This window comes from Onychomys torridus, chromosome 2, assembly GCF_903995425.1.
Source record: "Onychomys torridus chromosome 2, mOncTor1.1, whole genome shotgun sequence".
Taxonomy (NCBI): domain Eukaryota; kingdom Metazoa; phylum Chordata; class Mammalia; order Rodentia; family Cricetidae; genus Onychomys; species Onychomys torridus.
This window is the reverse complement of record NC_050444.1, coordinates 78052764-78070656: the sequence shown is the minus strand read 5'-3', so window position 1 is coordinate 78070656 and position 17893 is coordinate 78052764. Positions and strand designations below refer to the sequence as shown.

General features: G+C 43.5%; 1 protein-coding gene across 5 annotated transcripts in view; it reads right to left on the bottom strand.

Annotated features, from left to right (window-relative positions):
• Nucleotides 1–17893, bottom strand: part of Palm2akap2 (PALM2 and AKAP2 fusion) — a 474173-nt gene that overhangs the window by 176528 nt on the left and 279752 nt on the right. For 3 of the 5 annotated variants that reach the window (XM_036179073.1, XM_036179074.1, XM_036179075.1), the window contains exon 7: nt 7246–7938. The exons of the other annotated variants lie outside the window; for them this stretch is intronic. In XM_036179073.1, coding sequence (XP_036034966.1) covers nt 7246–7938 — 693 coding nt within the window. The remainder of the gene's footprint in view (nt 1–7245; nt 7939–17893) is intronic. 5 annotated transcript variants of the gene reach the window in all.

The window sequence follows — 17893 nt, the reverse complement described above, 5'->3', positions numbered from 1 at the left end:
CTGAAAAGCTGCATCAGACACAACATTTTCTGGAACCCTTGTTAAGATTTTTGTCTCTCCTAAGCCAGGAGTTTGAATGGAAGAAAGAATGTTCCAGAACCCTGAAAAAGACAGAACTCTTCTTCCCACTTGTCAGAATAGACTATCATGGAATTCAGGGGAGCTACATGCAGAACAGTTCAGATCAGACAGTGCCTGGGGACCTCTGACCTCTTTATATAGAGACTTGGCACTGCAAACCTAAGTGATATTGCCCTGCCCACCCAATCTGGAAGCCAGGAGGTTTCCTTGGTAACAAGAGTGTCTGGCTTTCCTTCAGCACCAGGCAGCACCTTCAGGCAATTGCATAGTTCTTTTTGCTTTTTGCAGCTGTCTCCATGGCAGTGAGGTTCACGCATGGGCTTGAGTTGGGCTTGTTTTGGGGGGTGGGGGTGGATTCTGGTGATGAAGATTGTAAAATTATTTTCCCAGGAACCACAGGGGTTATTTTTATTGAAATAGAAAGAAATGTTTATGACCTTGCCTGCTAAGAAAGGATCTTGGTCTCTTGGGGCAGGGAAGGATGCTGTCTGGGAAGGGAGTCAATCAGGAATGGTGGGAAGGCTCTGAGGTTTGACCCACTCTGTCAAATGGATACAGGAACAGGCATGGGTGAAGAGTTTCAGCAAAAACAGAATGTGACAAACAGGGACTCATAAATTTGGTGTAAACTTGGGCAACAGACTCAAGAACTGTACAAATTCAAAATCCCATCTATGGGTGAAGATAAAATTCTTTCTGGTTTTTACGGATCTCAGCAAGCACAATGCAACCTCAGCAATGGATACAAGGCCAATGAGATGAGTTTGATGTTGTCCCTATTTCTGTATAGACTATAGATCAGACACAGCCAAACTGCAGCTCATACACTGTAAGCATCCCTGTTACTGAATACCCAAAATGTTTTATATGACATCATCATGTGACAGCGTCAAAAGGTTGGATACCTTTGCCAGTGCAGATGGTTATATACTTCCAAGTCATCATCTCATGTATCTTATTCCATATATGTATAAATGTACCATAGGGAATGGTCCCTTAATCATACATGTGAAAGAACTGGACTCGGATCACTGCTAGGTTTCTCTTGCATAGAAAAACACATGTCCTTCCCAAAGGCAGTTATATATTATCTTAGGTGTGGTCCAAAGAGCCATCAAGTTAACACAATCTAATGGGCCACACACAGAAAGCTCAGTCTTACAGCATACATCTGTTGGAAACCTTGGATTTCATGTAAAGGCAGTATAAGGCTGAGTCACAAGATCTGGGTTAGTGCTCTAGAACTCACCAGAAAGAAACCATAAGGGAATGGAGAAATAACTCAATCAAGGGTGTTTTCAAACACAAGCTCCATAATGCATATAGATTTCACTATAAAAATATTATTCTTTAAAAAAATACGTAAATGTAAATAGTCCATTTCTATAGTGACTCCTTACCCCACCCATATCATGCTACTCATTTTAGACCACAGTAAATACATGCCCTGAAGGGTGGCCCCATAGAAATCTATGTCTGTTGCTTTTCAGAGATAGTCCTTACAACTTACAGCTGTGCTCCTGGACCCGGGTAGGGGGCCTAACAAGGTCTCTCACAGCGGGTAGTCCAGTGAGGAAGTTCCTGTAAGAAGGCATGTGCTCCCCATGACCTGCCCCTGGAATGTCAGAGTGACTCTGGCTCAGATGGGAACGGAAACACGTTCAGTTGGTGGAAGGGAGAAACAAGGCCCAGGCGCTGCCTAGTTAACCCCTTTGGGCCACACCTTCAGGTTCTGCCTGAAGCTCCTGGGATGCCATCACAGTTCTGGGTTGGAGTGGGGAAGAGAATGTTGTGTTAACACAGCTTTGGAGTACAACCTTTGATCTGTTTGTTTTTGTTTGTTCAACAGGACAGGAAAGGAGAACATAAACAGCACTGCTAAGGCAAAATATCCACTGGCACATCAGAATTTTTTTTTGTCATTCATTGTGTTGACATCACAAGGCAAATACATTCTGTAAACATATATGCTATACAGTACATTAACCATCTAAGAAAAAGAAAAGAAAGTCACCCTGTATGTCTATTTTTTTTTTTTCCTTTTTCTGGGATTCTGTTCTTTCAAGTCAGAAGGAGTGCCGAGAATCTAAGGGAGAATTTTATGGTTGGTAAGAGAAATGCTTTTGTTTAGATTATGAAAAAAATGCAGTGACTTGAGAAAAACCCAAGCGCCCCAGGTGACCATTCAGAGGCAGTAGGGGAAGAAATGACCATTCACACCTCAGCCTGTGGAAACTTAGAAATAGTCACAAAATATAAAAAAGTCATTGACATCAGGAGACATTTTGTTTTCCTGCTTAGTAAGAGAAAACAGTGAAAAATTATTGTTATCATCATCATCATCATTACTACAAAAGTTAAGGCTGTCCAGATCTTGGATGCAGAAAGTCTGTGGTCCCTTAATTACTTATTTTCACAGCTAGGTTTTTTGTGCGGCAGTTCTGACCCTCTGATGTTAGACTGGCATGGGAAAGGGACTCATAGGCCTCTTAAACTGGGTTAAAATGAAGTTGAGGGGGTTGGCTGGAGGACCACCAGTGCTGTTTTCTTTTCAACATTTCAGGATGTAATCTCTATACCACGCTGCATCCAAACAGGCAGCATTTGGGGGTTTTGTGATGTGGGATTTGAGAAGCTTGCTGGAGCCATAAAACTCCACACTCTTCTAAGGAGAGGCTTTAGTTTTCCCTACAAGGTGCAGGTAGGTTTCCCTGGTACATCCTAAAGAAGAATAGGCTATGAAGGTGAGCTGCCAGCAGGAACCTAAGATCCGCTTTTTCTCATTATTTTGAGCTGTTTTCTATGTACCAATAGCGCCAAAGCCCCTGCAGTGTTTACTAGCCCAGCAGAAGAAAGGATGCTTTCGCAGTCTGTCCTAATCAATACACCTTGATTAAGAGACCATGGAGTTTTCAAATAATTAATTGCATATTTATAAAGTTTTTGAAACCTATCTCTTTAAAATGCTGGGAATTTATGGATTCAGTTATAAATGTAGGTGTTACAAAAATACAATATGAAACTATTCACCTTGGAATGGTTTAAACTGTAAACGGACAGCACAGGAGATGAGAGTGCATCTTCCAGGGAAGGGCACACTAGTGAGCTAAACTCTCCAAGTAGACAGCCACAAAAAGAGAACCCAGTGTCTAGGTTTTAAGTAAGAACAATGCCAACAAAACATGTCCTCAGTGTACATTCTGTCTCGTTTCACCTATGTTTTAAATGGACAGGGTCAGTGTTAAGAAGGAAGGGCCAGGACAAGTACTTTGACAGTTTGCCTCGATCACCTCACTCTGTCCTCTGCTTTTCTGATACCCATTTTTTCCCCTGGCATTAAGTAATTTACAGTTTTCAGGAATGTTCTATGGTTCCTGCAAAGAAACTTCTTTAGGAAGTGAAGGAGTTTGGCTTCAGAGTTTTGTCCCAGCGATGACACTGTATCCCTTGGGAGCTCTCTCTATATGCACTTCCCTTTTTATAAACTTTCAATACAGCAGGGAATTTTTTGGACCTTTCCTGGACACCGCCAATGATAAGTGGAATCACCGGATACTAGCCAACATCTGAGAAGCAATTTGGGTTTTGTTGTTACATAAGGAAAATAATATAATTCTGGGTAAAAGATTAAAAAAGAATGACAAGAATATTCAAGCCATATTCTTTAGCTATGTGTGGCTAGACTTGGCCATTGTTACTGTCAAAGAATCTAATTAAATACTATTGAAATAAAAATAAATATCTCTTTCCTCCTTTTTTGACTCTTATTTAAAAGGGAACTGATTGTATAATATATATGTATATGTATATATTAGACACACACACACACACACACACACACATATATATATATGTGTGTGTGTGTGTATATCTGCACATTTTTGTCTTGCTTTTTTGTTGCTTAATTTTTTTTTTGTTTGTTTGTTTTGGAGGCAGAATCTCACTATGTAACCCTAGTTAGCCTGGACTTACTATATAGATCAGGCTGGCCTCAGACTCACAGGGACTGCCTGCCTCTGCCTCTCTGATGCTGGGATGAAAGATGTGCTCCACTATGTTGGGTGGAATGGATTATATTTTAAAGAACAGCCTAACTAACATTAGCTCAAAACAGGATTGTGGCTTCTACAACTTCATCATGGGCTCTTTACTCTGCTTATGCACCCACCCAACCACATACCTTACTTATAGAAGGGGTAATATCACAGACAACAATGAGAGAGAGACAGAGAGAGAGAGAGACAGAGAAACAGAGAGACAGAGAGACAGAGAGATAGAGACTGTCAATAGTCATGGGAAAGGCAGAGTCACAATTACAATCCTGCTTACATTTTCAACATCAAGGCCATGACTTGATGCTGTAGGTGGGATGATTGAGGATTTGCTGAGCCTGAATCCCCCAGAGACTGGAATAGTATGCAAACATCAGTCATATTCAAATATACTTTCATTTACTGTAGCCACAAATAATTTTAATAAGGGTAATATGTCATACTTTGATTGAATGATATTCTTTAATAGCAAAACTTCAGAGCAAATCCTAACTCGGAGTTTGCCAGTCACTTGCTCATAATAATAAAGACCCACAGATGATGGCAGGTTATCCTTGGTCCTTGAGATCTTATGAAGAGTAGGAGGTACAGACTGTTATCTTCATAGATAAGCAGTTCTCTTAAGAAGAGCAGGGGGAATGTGTCCTAGAAGCTCCAAACATCAAGCCCAGGGGGGCTGAGCTCTACCATCTACTCCCTTACTGTGCTTTTTGAAACCAAGAGAGTAAAGGAGACAGGCAAAGTAAACTTTTAGATTGTATATTTCCCAAATGAATTCTTAAAATGATAGATTGTCTAAAGCCTTGGGAACTAGTTTCTCCTTTTGTGGAAATGGGTTTATCCACATGGCGTTTTACTCAAGGCTTGGGTGCTATCTAACCACCTGTGGAGGAAAGTGAAGCTGAGGGCAGTGAGGGCTGTTGGCACTGAACCGGGGTCCAGATAACAGAGTCATGGCACTCTGCTGCCTCTGCTTTTCAGAAGCTCAGACCTAGGGTAATGCTCCAGTTCTCTCAGGGAAACCATGGAGGGGACATCTGAGAAATTAGTTCACTTCCTTTCTTCAATTTTTCTTGTTTACATATTAAAGATTAAAAATGACTCATGTGCTCAATAAAAATGAAACTACTTGAGAAAAAAAAAGTCATTTTCCTCTAATCGTAATAAATATAATTTTAAGCCAAGAAATGATCAAAACAACAGATTTATCCTCCAACAAGCTCAATGGGACAAATTTAGTTGGCTCTGTACTGCAATTCTTCAAGCTTCCTTATTATTATTTTTTTTTCTGAGCTACTTTTTAAATATGTTGAGACTTGATGTGGGAGGTCAAGTATGTGGTTCTTGAGGCTATATTCCGTGGGAATGTACATGATTCTATTATTGATTTATACATAATTTATGCAATATTATGAGTGTCTGGGTAAATAAAGTCATCTCTCATTAAACAGTTAACACTATCACCACTTCATCTTATTTTTTCTTTTTCATCTTATTTTTCTTTTCTTTTCTAAATTCCTTCCCTTTGGTTTCACTAAATGCATGGTTGCCCAGATTTGGACAATGCTAACAATGTATTTCAAGGGCTGTTCGTCACGTTTTAGGTTAAAAAAAGATTCCTCAGTATTCTAGAATTTCCAGAAATTCAAATGAAGCTTTAAGAACCCCAGGAATGTGCCACTCAGTCAGACCATGTGGAAGAATTTAAGATCTTTCTTCATCTTTCAACATTTCTCACAATGAAAAACCTTTTTTTTTTTTTTTTGAGATAGAGTTTCTCTGTGTAGCCTTGCCTGTCCTGGAACCCACTCTGTAGACCAGGCTGGCCTCGAACTCACAGAGATCTACCTCATGTGCCACTACTAGTAGCCAGGATTTTTCTTTTCTTTTCTTTTTTAAGAGTGGAGAAACCTACACATTGAGGTTACCTGAAACATTCTCTTACCCATGGGGACATAAAAAAAAAAGAAAGCACAGATGCGAGACTAATCAACCGGGCACAGGAGATGGACAGCTAATGCGTACAGCACCATCCTGGATACAGTGGGGGTGTAATGACAGCCCCCATAGGTCAGAAAGACTGTTTTAAGAAATATGGTCACTGCAGAGAGACTTCTCAAAATGATCCCCTCTTTGAAAATAGATGAATTCAATCAGAAAATATCCATGAAAAAGAAAACAATATAAAACTTTACATTTTGGGGGAGCATGGAGCCAAGGCTTATGGATTGGTGAGCACTACAGACCCTGAAAACAGTGGTGGCCTAAGGTCCTTAGAAAATCCTGTATAAAGGGTTCATTGGTAAGCCAGAGAAAGAGAAAGAGCTGCTGACTAGCAGGTGATAAATCCTTCCCTATACTTCAGCTGGGACAGGCGCTGGGGACTTTGCTTCCGAGTCAACTTCATCTTGGTTTTAATAGAAGGAAAACACAATACTGCAATCTGGAAGCTTATGTAAGGCAGCAAAGAAAACATGTCATCCTTGAACAGCCACATTAGGTAGTGTAGCTCCGCTTTTAGCTACACTAGCAACCGGCTAGAGCCCATAGCATTTTGCTACACAAGATATAAAAAAACAAAGATCCACACAGCAAAAGAGGCAGGTGAGAAGCCAGGGGCATGGCTGTGTGTGTGTGTGTGTGTGTGTGTGTGTGTGTGTGTGTGTGTGTGTGTGAGAGAGAGAGAGAGAGAGGAACACACGCCAAAATGAAAACCCCCGGTGCCAACAGGTTTGAGTCCAGTCAAGTCAATTAAGGCTACTAGATAACCAGTTGCTATGAAGAGTCCTCTCCCATCGAGCAGTAGGGCACTGATTCACTCTGAAGACAAGGAAAGGTTTAGAGGAAAAAGTAAGTTCCTGGGGAGAAAAAAATGGAGCACACACATGCACGTTGTTTCCCAAGTGAGAAGGAAAGATGTGAGTGAGAGATCAAAGCAAATCCAACTGCGAGGCGAGGCAGGTGTCTGCTTCCAGTTCACAGTATCGCAGTTAGTGGTACAGTGAGGTCTACTTAAGAGGTGGAGAGTAGAGAGGTTGCCCGGAAGAAAGGGGAGGAGAGAGAAGTGGTCACATGACAACACAGCATTGACACCGCTTTTTCTTTTGGGTACCTGGGGCCGGCTCTGTGGCCAGGCTCTCTTCCTTGCCTTCTGGGGATGAGGGTTCTGTGGTATCTGACATGGGCCTCCCGGACACCAGCTCAGCTGCGTTCCCATCGATGGTGGACACATCCGTCACTGTCTTCTCTCTTAGCGACTTCTCATCATCTTCATCGATCAGGACTAATTCGGCCTTGATGGTTTCGTCGTAGCCTAGCACCTTTTTAGTCTCCTCTTCATCTTCAATGTTTTGGTAGCCCATAAAGATCATGGTGACGGGTTGATCCAGGTTTGCCTCTGGCCCTTCTGTGCTGGAGGGCTGGGCCTGCTGCGCAGGGTTTCCCGAAGCGTGATCTTTCCTGGATTTTTGCACCATTTCTAACTTGGCTTCTTTGCACAGCATGTGTTCCTTGGGATGGCCCAGGCTCCCGTCTGCAACAACAGTCCTTTCTGACATGTGCCCCCTGAAGCTCGATTGTCCAGCCTTCTGAATTAGTTCTTCCACATCCCTTGCGCTTAATTTGTGGACTCCATTTTCTACCACAGTGCCTCCTGAGTGCACCTCATACACTACTTTGGTACCATCATCATAGACTTTGACTCCTCTCTGATGGACCCCCTCTGGGCCAATGGTGGATGCAGAGAGAATCTTGGTCTCTCCTGTTTGTTTGTCTTTCTCCACATTAATTTCCATGGCGTACACAGCTTGAATGAAAACAAGAGAAAGGAAGTGCATGTTACAACAAAAAAAGCCAGTGAATGGTTAATTGCCAAACAGACAGAAAAAAAAAGTGGTTTGTGCCCTTCCTATCGTAACCACCGAGCATCCTGAGTGTTAGCAGGAGGTGTGCAGTGTGGACAGACATGGTGTGTGTGTATTCTTCACACAGCAGCTTCATGCACTGGAAAGACAGATGCAGACAGTGTCCACATCTCAATGAACTCGGGCTTTTTAGGAGACCAGCTAAAATAAGAACCTTCAGATCTAACAGGACAGAATCTTACCGGGAAGGCCACCGACATGCAAGCGATTCTGATTGAGATCTGCCTAGGCTTATAGACCATTCCAAGATGTGCCTACGTTCCAGAACCTTACAGTTGGTTTTCCAACACTTTCACCAAATGTGTGTCTATTTTTTCCTCCACACTTGGTTGGACCTGTTAATGGAGAAGATGCTGAGTGTTTTGCAGGTGGGACATAACTGTCCTCCCCTATGCGACAATCAGCTATTCTGTAGAAACTGAAAGGATAGGAAAGCATGGGTACCGTGTGCTCTGAGAGTCATCCAGTCATTAGCTGACCTCCAGCCGAAGTGGGAACTTACCATATACAACCCTAGGATGAATTTTTTATATGACAGAAAGCATCCTTCAAATGGCTCAGTGACCACAGCACTGTATGGGAGTCACAGAGTCATTTGAAAGGGTTATTTTCAATTCACATGTGATGGAGCACATATGTGTCACTTAGCACAACTTCTAAAAAAGAAGTGGAGAAAGAACAGGTTGCCATGGCACCTATAACATAGGAACTGAGGATGATGTCCAGAGGGTCCTCTGTCTTCTCTCTCTCCCCCTTCTCTCTCTCCTCTCTCTCTCTCCTCTCTGCCTTCCCCCCCCCTCCACATCTCTCTCTCTCTCTCTCTCTCTCTCTCTCTCTCTCTCTCTCTCTTTCAGCCTTTCAAGACAGGGTTTCTCTGTGTAACAGCTCTGGCTGTCCTCGAACTCACTCTGTAGACCAGGCTGGCCTCGAACTCACAGAGATCTGCCTGCCTCTGCCTCCCCAGTGCTGCAACTAAAGGTGTGCGCCACCACCGCCCAGTGCTCTGTCTTCTCTTATCTGCACAGTGCTAAGGCTCATGACTCTGTCCCATGATAGTTTCCTTCTGTTATCTTTTCTTCTGTTCTGCTCCATATTGTGCCTGATGCTCGCCACCATGAGACTCTCCATTCCTTTTGTCTAGGCTGAGGAAGAGTGTCATCCGAGGGACCTGATGCTGGTTTGGTGCTTCTAAGTACCAGCTCTCCCCTGTCCTATAGCCTTTTGGGACACCCAACATTTGTGTCCATTCCCTCAGCGGCTCCCGTGAGACACATGGTGTGGATGGAATGGTGGCCCACGGAGCCACCTGGCTGCAGACACCCTTCACCTCGATACCACTCAGACCCGCTGGACTCAGCAGCTTCAAAACCATTACATCTTTTCTCTAACTCCTCCCCTATCTTGGTGCAGGGGAGTGGGGGACACTAGTCGCACCGTTTAGGTGCTTAGCTGTTAAGCCAGAGCCTTGAAACACGTCTGTCCCTTCTTTCTGATCTCTCACATGCAGTCACTGAGAGGATCTGCTTCCAGGATTCCCATCCACTTCCTCCGGACTAGCTCTTTCCACCGGACCAGCCCCACTCTGCTGAGCATCACGGCCAGGTTTCACATTTCAGTGACTCTTCCGGTTTCCCGCTCCAGTCCCAAGGACTACACCTATAGACAAAGGGCCAAAGGCAGACTGGGGCCTGCTTTTGTATGGCCAGGAGGAAGAACAGTTTTCCATACTTTTTAAAAGGTTGTATAAAAAGAAGGAAGTCATTTGGGAAGTGGAGACAGGAGGATTAGGAATTCAGGGTCACTCTCCACTGCACAGTGAGTTCAAGGCCAGCGTGGGCCACCTGAGACTCTGTCTCAAAAAGAGAAAGGGAAGGGAGGAAAGGAGGAGGCAGAAGGAAGAGGGAAGATAAGAGGAAGGGAGAGAGACTCAGAAGGAAGAGAGGGATCAAAGGGGAAGAGGAAGGAAACAGAGAGAGGAGGAGAGAAGAGAGAGAGAGATGGAGGGAGAGAAGGAGGGGAGAGTGGAGAGGGAGGGAGGGAGGGAGGGTAGGAGAGAGCGAGAAGAAAGATGAGAGGGAGGGGCATTGCTAACAGAGACTATGTGGTTCACAGAGTCTGAAATCTGTGCAAGTGGCCGTTTATTGGGAAGTCTGCTGAGCCTGCAGTGTGCCTGGCTTACCCTTCTCAGAAACCTGCTCTCGTCTGTGCGGGTAAGTACCAACTCCCTGGCTCAGCACACAGTTCCTGTCAGAATCTGCCCCATGCCCCCTCCCTCCTCATCTCAGTCTGTCTCGCTTTCCATACACACTGGCCACCATAAACCTCACATTATGTTCAGGACACTGCCCAGACTATCCTGGGCCTATGGTTCATCTGCCTAGCCTGCTTTTTTCAGTTCTTCTCCAATAGTCTTCTAGATTCTCACATACTTGCTCATCAACGCCCGAAGCCTGCCCTTTTCTGAATATCTACAACCTGATAAGAAGACCCTTGTTGCCTTTTCATCTGTCAAATCCTCTCTCTCTTTTCTCCTCACATAGAACAAATCACTCCATCCCATACCTAAATAGTTCCTGATTTAACGATTCTCCCCTGCAAAATTCTTTGCCCTTTCTATACATCCAAATATGTATCCACGGTCGCCAAGGTCAAGATCAACGTCCCCTTCTCCTGGACATGGATGCTCTCTTCGAACCTCCCATTTCTAAACCACCACTTCCTTCTTGAGACTCCATGGACACTTTCTAAACTTCTCTGAGGACACTGAATAATTTCTACCCAGCAGTGTGTGTGTATAGTCCAGGGTGGCTCTGAACTCCAAATCTTCCCAAGTGCTGAGACAATAGTGTGCACCACCACTAGTATGTGGAGGGATGATCTCTCAGATTCCTGTATGTATATATATTGGTTCCTTGCCTTTGTGTGATCCTCCATTGCCAGCATCTACCCAGAACCTCTTCTATAGAAGGTACCTGATAGACACATTTGCCAAATAAATGTAACTAAATCGTCTTCTCCAGTCACAAATACCAAAGAAAGGTTCACAATTAATGCTTGTAACAGTTAGGGAAGCCAGCACTAACATTGTTCCAGTTGCTTGCATGATAAGATACAATCTGTTCTGTGGACATTGAGCTAAAATGATTCAGAAGAAAAAATCCAATGCCTAGTCTTCACAATATCCATTTTGAATGTTTTAGTTGCTTGGCATAAAGATAATGATTTTTTTTTATCAAGTGACACTATGGGAAGCCAACCATTATTTGTCACAGAGGTACATGGGTTCACACACAAAGACTATGATATAAAAATTGTATTTATCTCAGTGACTTCCTGATTTTCAGTACAGCATGTGGTCAGAGAAACAAAATGTGTATTTACAATTTTACACGGACTCCAAAGTTTGTTTTTAAAATATTACAATTGAATTAAAATTCAGATTTAGATTAAAATATAGTTTATCACTATTAACATAATGATTGATGGTGGTAGGTAGAATAGTGAATTCTCTCCCAAACTTCCAATGACACGTGAACAAAATGATATATTAACCTGTCGTCAGTACGGAGAGTGGATCAAAATACTTCTATGCGGGTGTGACAGGACACACATGATTAGCAGGGGGATGTTTAGAGATGCCCCTCTCTCTTCCCAGAACACTCTCATAGTTGGTCCATTATGGCTCCTTCCCCGTCACTCTGCACCCAGCCTCCTTTCCCCTCTGCCTGGAACTAGAGGGTGGGGAGGTGAGTAGTCCTTCTCCGGAAAGGTGATGTAGGTCCACGGTAAGAAGAGGAAAGAGTTTAGTGGGAGAGAAGGTAAAAGCTGGGTGGCATGCGGAGAGGGGAGAATGAAGCTGGAGTAGTGGCCAGAAAGGAAAGCAGAAGATGGAATCCGAGAACTACTGCTGAGCAGAGGTGGGAATCAGGCAACAGGAAGGAAATCCAGTCTCAAATTCCTGTTGAAAAATCTATGTGATGCTCAAGCTGGCTTCAGTATGCTTTCCAGCTTCACCCTCTGGAAGACTGGATTACAAGCACGGACCACCTCACTGGCCTCTGGATTCCTTTTGAATTTTTGTGTGTCATTTTAAGTGTTAGTAAACGTGACACGACACTGGGACAGAACCATGTGTAAGCACAGTTTCATTAGGGGTGTATATGCATATTTATAAGTACTACTGTACACAATCAGTTCAATGTTTCTGGAATTGAGCACAGAAAAATTTAAGCATGTTATGACTTAGATTTATGTTATAAAATACAATATATACAAGTTCTTTGTCCTTTTTTTTTTTTTTTAGTGGTTCATCAGGGATGTGCTCCCAATTTCTCTCTGCCTTTACTCTTCTTTGGTAAAGGATACCGAGGAGGACTCACTGAGAATCTATGACTTAATCAAAGGCAAAGCTTAGCCCTCCTGGATGGGAACATGGAAACGTCAGTTGAACTTCCAGAAAGCTACACAGGAGGTAAGAATGCTTACCTTGGTGTTTTAATGAGAGCCACATTTTGCTTTTGTCCTCAAACAGTAACAGCAAACTGGATGAGGGTAGAAATGGACCAGCAGGATATAATCACTTCAGTTTCTCCGTTTCTGTCAGGGTTAGGATTGAACCCAAGGCCTTATGCATGCTATGCATGTGCTCTGTCACTGGGCTACTGCTCCAGCCCAAACCTTTTTTTTTTTTTTTTTTTTTTTGAGACAGGGTCTTGCTACGTAGCCCACTTTTGCCTCAAACTTGCTATCTTCCTCTCTGTCTCTTGAGTCATAGGGCTGCAAGTGTGCTCCACCACTCTGGGCAACTTCCGGGAAGTTTTTTGTTTTGTTTTGTTTGCTAAAGGAGTAACTGTTCCAGAGCATCCAGTACTGGACTACAGCCCTTTGCACTCTAGACAAATACTCTACTAAATGTTCTACCATTCAGCCACATCTGAAGTCATCATTTAATTTTTTAAGACTATATATAGTCTCATATAGTCTAGGTTGTCCTCAAACTCATGATATTGTCCAGAATGATCTTGAACTCCTGAACCTCCTACCTACCTCTACCTCCCAAGTGCTGGGATGACGGATGACCCATACTTGGCTCCCTGACTCATGTTACTTTTATTTTGAGACATGGTCATACTCAGTTGCTCAGGCTAGCCTTGAGCTCTCACTCTTCCTGCCTCAACCTCTCCAGCCTTGGGATTACAGGCTTGTGCCATCAGGCCTGAGAGCATTTTGTTTTCAATGTATACAATTTTAAAACATTGTGTACAAAGAAATGTATATCTGAAGCCTCTGCCTTCTGGCATGCCTTCATCTCCAGCCACAGGAAGGCCCTCCAGTTGGCCTGACAGTCCTTAAGCCTCCCCACATGAAAGGTTTCTGTAGTCTATGCCGAGGTGAGACTCATGGCGGAAAATGAGGAAAGTGCTTTCTTGGCCAGGAGCCCTGTGGATGTGAGAAGGATCTGAAAAAAAGGCTTTCCATGGTTTCTAGAAAAATGGCCTGGGGGTGAGGGACATGAGACTCAAGACTGTTTAATAAAAGTCTCACTGAGAGGCTGCTTAGCGTTGGGAAGTACATTTCTAGTGCAAGAGATATTCAGTTGTTGGGTTCCAAACCTCGTAAATTGACATCAGTAGGAGTGGCTCACATGAAACCTTTTAGTGTCTTCCACAAATTCAGCAAGACAGCCGGGTAGCGTGTCTACTTCACTGATAAATATCAAGGGCCAATGTGACTCAATTCTCTAAAGGAACACCAAAGAGTGGCTATTTTGGTGATTTGATTGGAAACCTTAGTTCTCATTCCCAACACCCATATGACAGAAACCTTTGTGATGGCGGAGGGCTTGGGGAGCCTAGAGAGATGGGTCTGAGCAGTGGTTAATACTTAGTTCCGGTTCAGACTTATCCCCAGGCTTCCCTTTAGCTCTGGCAAACAGAAGGCAACTCTAAGGGTGAACGCTGCCTATAACAGAGAACAAGAGCACCTGGCACAGGAAAGAGCAGGAGCAACCAGCAGGATCCTGCTCCAGCATCAGTCCAAGCACACAAACAGGGCTATGACCCAAGAGGATGGAAAATTCTATCATGGTGCCATCCCTTGATTCAGGCTTGAACTCCTAGCTTACTTCCTTCGCCTCTCAGAGGTCATGGAAGATGGAGGGAAATGGCCGAGGGCCATGTGTAAGTAGAAGCAACACATGCCTCACTGCAGTTTGTCAGTGTGATGGGAGGTGTCCAAAGAGGCAGCAAGACAGGGGATCTGAACGTGTACCCAGGTCATACCCATCTTTGGGCCTCATCGTTCCTCATTTACAGTGTTGGTGCAGCCTGCGTGGTTCATGAGCCAGTGACATGTGGAGTGCACAGGAGAGCAGCAGCAGGCAGATCATTATAGTCACTCACAATGGAGGATGTGGAGCTGGGGACATGTTGCCTGAAAGATCCCTAGTAGCCAGCATTGTAACCTCTCACAGGCCAGTTATGCATATGCCTGGCTTAGTAAGCAGATATACCTATAAGTGGCTGTATTCACACCTTCTCTTGAGGTTGGAGTGTAAGATTGGCCATTGTGAAATCAACAGTGAAAACAAGGGGATCACTCCAGAGTGGCTTTTCCCTCTCATCTCACAGGTCAATCCCTGACTCCACAACCAGGCTGAAAAATGTTTCTTGACCCAACTGACCTTTCCCCAAGAGACCTTAGTATTCTACAGCACAATAGGGTGTTTATAACCTGTATAGCTGCATGTAAATAGTTAGATCCGGAACTAGCACACACATAGAGTAAATGACAATTTACAACAATTTATCATATTTTATGAGGAAGCAGAAGAGAGAAATTAAAAGGTTTCCAACATGAAAAAAATGACCAATGATTATACAAGGATGAAAATATTGATATTCCTGATTTGATTACTACGTATTTCATATCTGTCTGGAATTATCACCTTTTATTCCATAAATATACATAATTATTCTGTATCAGTTAAAATAACCCAAACACCTAAGAATAAATAAATAAATAGATGCTAACAGATGTGTGATGATGGGTAACAAAGACAAACCAAGTTTCTTATCTCTGGTTTCACCCCTTTTTGGTTAAGAAAAGCAAGCCAAGCTGAACAGTTCCAAGAAGCACATTGTAGAGGAGACACAGAGCCCCAGTGAATCAAGCCTTGAAAGTCATCCAGCATCCTGGGCTATGACTGCTCTGGGCTTTGAGCACTAGGTCTCAGTTCCCTTTCCCAACAACTTTATCTCAAGAATCCTAAGCTTCATAGAAGACCCTGGAGGTTGGTACTCAGAATTCTGATATTTACAAAGGAGAGATGCTAGATTCCATAGGAGTGTGATAGCTAGGATAACAACCCCAGAGAGAGTTTTCAAAGAGCAGAGGCCACCATGTGCTAGTTTGGACCCATCACACTGAAACTACATAGTGGAATCTCATTTTGTTTTAATTCAAAGTTCCTAGAAAGATTAGTTAATGTTGGAGATAAGTACATGTAGATTACAAAGATGTTGTGTTTCTGTGGACAAGATGGAAACATGCTCTGGCTATTGGGACAGTCATCAAATCTTGATGACAGGGTATTCACTAATCTGATTACCGAAGTAGGCCAGTTCAGGCAACTGCTGGACTATTGCTAGTAGTCTAAGGTGGGGTCATCCTTGTGGATTCCTGGGAACTTCCCTAGCACCCTGTTTCTCCCTGTTCCCATGATGTCTTCATTTATCATGGTATCTCCTTCCTTGCTCTCCCACTCTGTCCCCAGCTCAAACCTCCCACTCCCTTTGTTCTCATCCCCCATCCCTTGCCCTCCATCACCCCCTTTCACTCTCGGTTGTCATCACGGAGCCTTCATCCAGTAACTGATGGAAGCAGACACAGAGACTCTTAGTCTATCCCAGAGCATCCTGGAGGGCTCTGAGTATTGCATGTTTAGAAGACTGGAGACAAAGTGAGGTGTGTTTGGGAAAGAGAGAGAAGAGGGTGGTAGACGTTTTGTCAAGGCAACCAAGAGACTGTGCGGTGTCATAGAGGGGTATCAGGTACAGAACAAGGACCAAAAGGTCGAAGAGGACGTAGAAAAATGTCAGTCCTATCAGGGGAAGTGCTCTGATAGAACCAATGGAGATGGAACAGGTTAATCTCTGGTCACTAAGGGATAGAATTGTGGCTTGAGGGCTCCAGGGTTTCTGTTTAGATAGGGGCTGGAATAGGGCTTCATAATTCTGAAAATCAATGATTCTAAACACATTTCATTTAGACAGAATCCCAAGCCTTCCAAACTCCAAACAATCAGAATGTGAGCAATAATAACACTCAATAGAGATGTTCAAAGGGCCTGAGGTTGTATGAATTTCCGAGAGGACATTCCTAAAGCAAGATGGGCTGTACTTAGGCGAATTCTAGCAACAAGTGTTCCTGGTAAGTCTGATGCACACTCTGTGCACTCACTGTAAACCATAACTGAATGAATATGAACAACTCAGTCCAGGAACAGCCTGCAAAACAGCTGATCACAAGACATTTGATTCCTTCGGGAGCTGCACTTACATGCAAATACATTCTTAGCTTCATAAAAACGTGGACATAAATTTACTTTCTAAAAGGCTCTGATTATATTGCACTTCCAACAATATATTTTCCACCTGGGTCATTATGCAGCCATGGTCTCCTCAAATTGGAAAGGTGTCAAGTTGGAAAAGAAGGTATAGCTTTACAAGTGGCTTCAATTGCATGGGTGCATTACCACTGAACTTTACACTTTACACTGCTTGGCTATCAATGCTGCCCCAATCCAGCTCTCCCTCCTCCTCCCTCTTCTCTCTCTCTTTCTCTTTAAGATAGGATCTCTCTACATAGTCCTGACTGTCCTGAAACCCACTGTGTAGACAAGGCTAGCCTCAAACCCACAGGGATCCTTCTGCCTCTGCCTCCAGGGTACTGGGATTAAGGGTGGGTGCCACCACACCCAGCTTCCATTTCTACCTCTTGACATGAATTCTCATATACCCCATCTGTGGATTGGCCAGCCCTTTAGTGGGATCATACATGTCCTTTGAGGAAAAGAACCAAAAAGCTTCTTGCCGCAAATTGCCAGGATCCATCAGCACCAAGTTTGTAGTAACAGGTAGGAAGATGTGATTTTTCAGCATCTGTTACCCCAGTTGACCTTTTGATATATACCCTGGGGCACTCCAAAGAGTCCCCTGCATGACTGCTAGTGAGTCTTTCACAGAAGAACTTCGAGTTTCAGTTCTAGCTCATCCCCCCTCTAGATCTCCAGGGATGGGTACCTGTCCTGGGTGTGGCCAAATGTCACTTACAGCCCCACCAGGCTCCAGAATTGTTGAAAAAGCAATGTGTAAGGAAGTGTTGAAAGACATCTATTAGTCACTGAGATTTAGTGAGTGGATATGCCACTTGTGTCAATGATTAGCTTTCTATTTTGCCTTATATTAAAATAAGGAGGAACTTTTTGCTTTAAAAAAAATTTCAGGTTAACCTGTATAAGGTTTATTCTGGTTTAAAAGCCCACGATTATTTTGTTTTAGTAACTATGTCATTGTGAGACTTATTTTAAACAAGAATTTACAGAGATCGCATAAACCTAAACTCAGTGTTCATATTTGAACCCGCCTACACTGCCACTAACGGCAACTCAGGACAACTCATTCCTGCATTCACCTTGACCTTCTTTCTGAGCCCAGCAAAGGGGTCGGCGTGGAGAGTTACTGTTTGTGTCCCTGTGTTCTCATCTCTGGGGCACATTTCTGAGTGTGGCTCTTCATGTCCTCGCTCACAAATACTGTCTGTACAGTGCCCCACCAT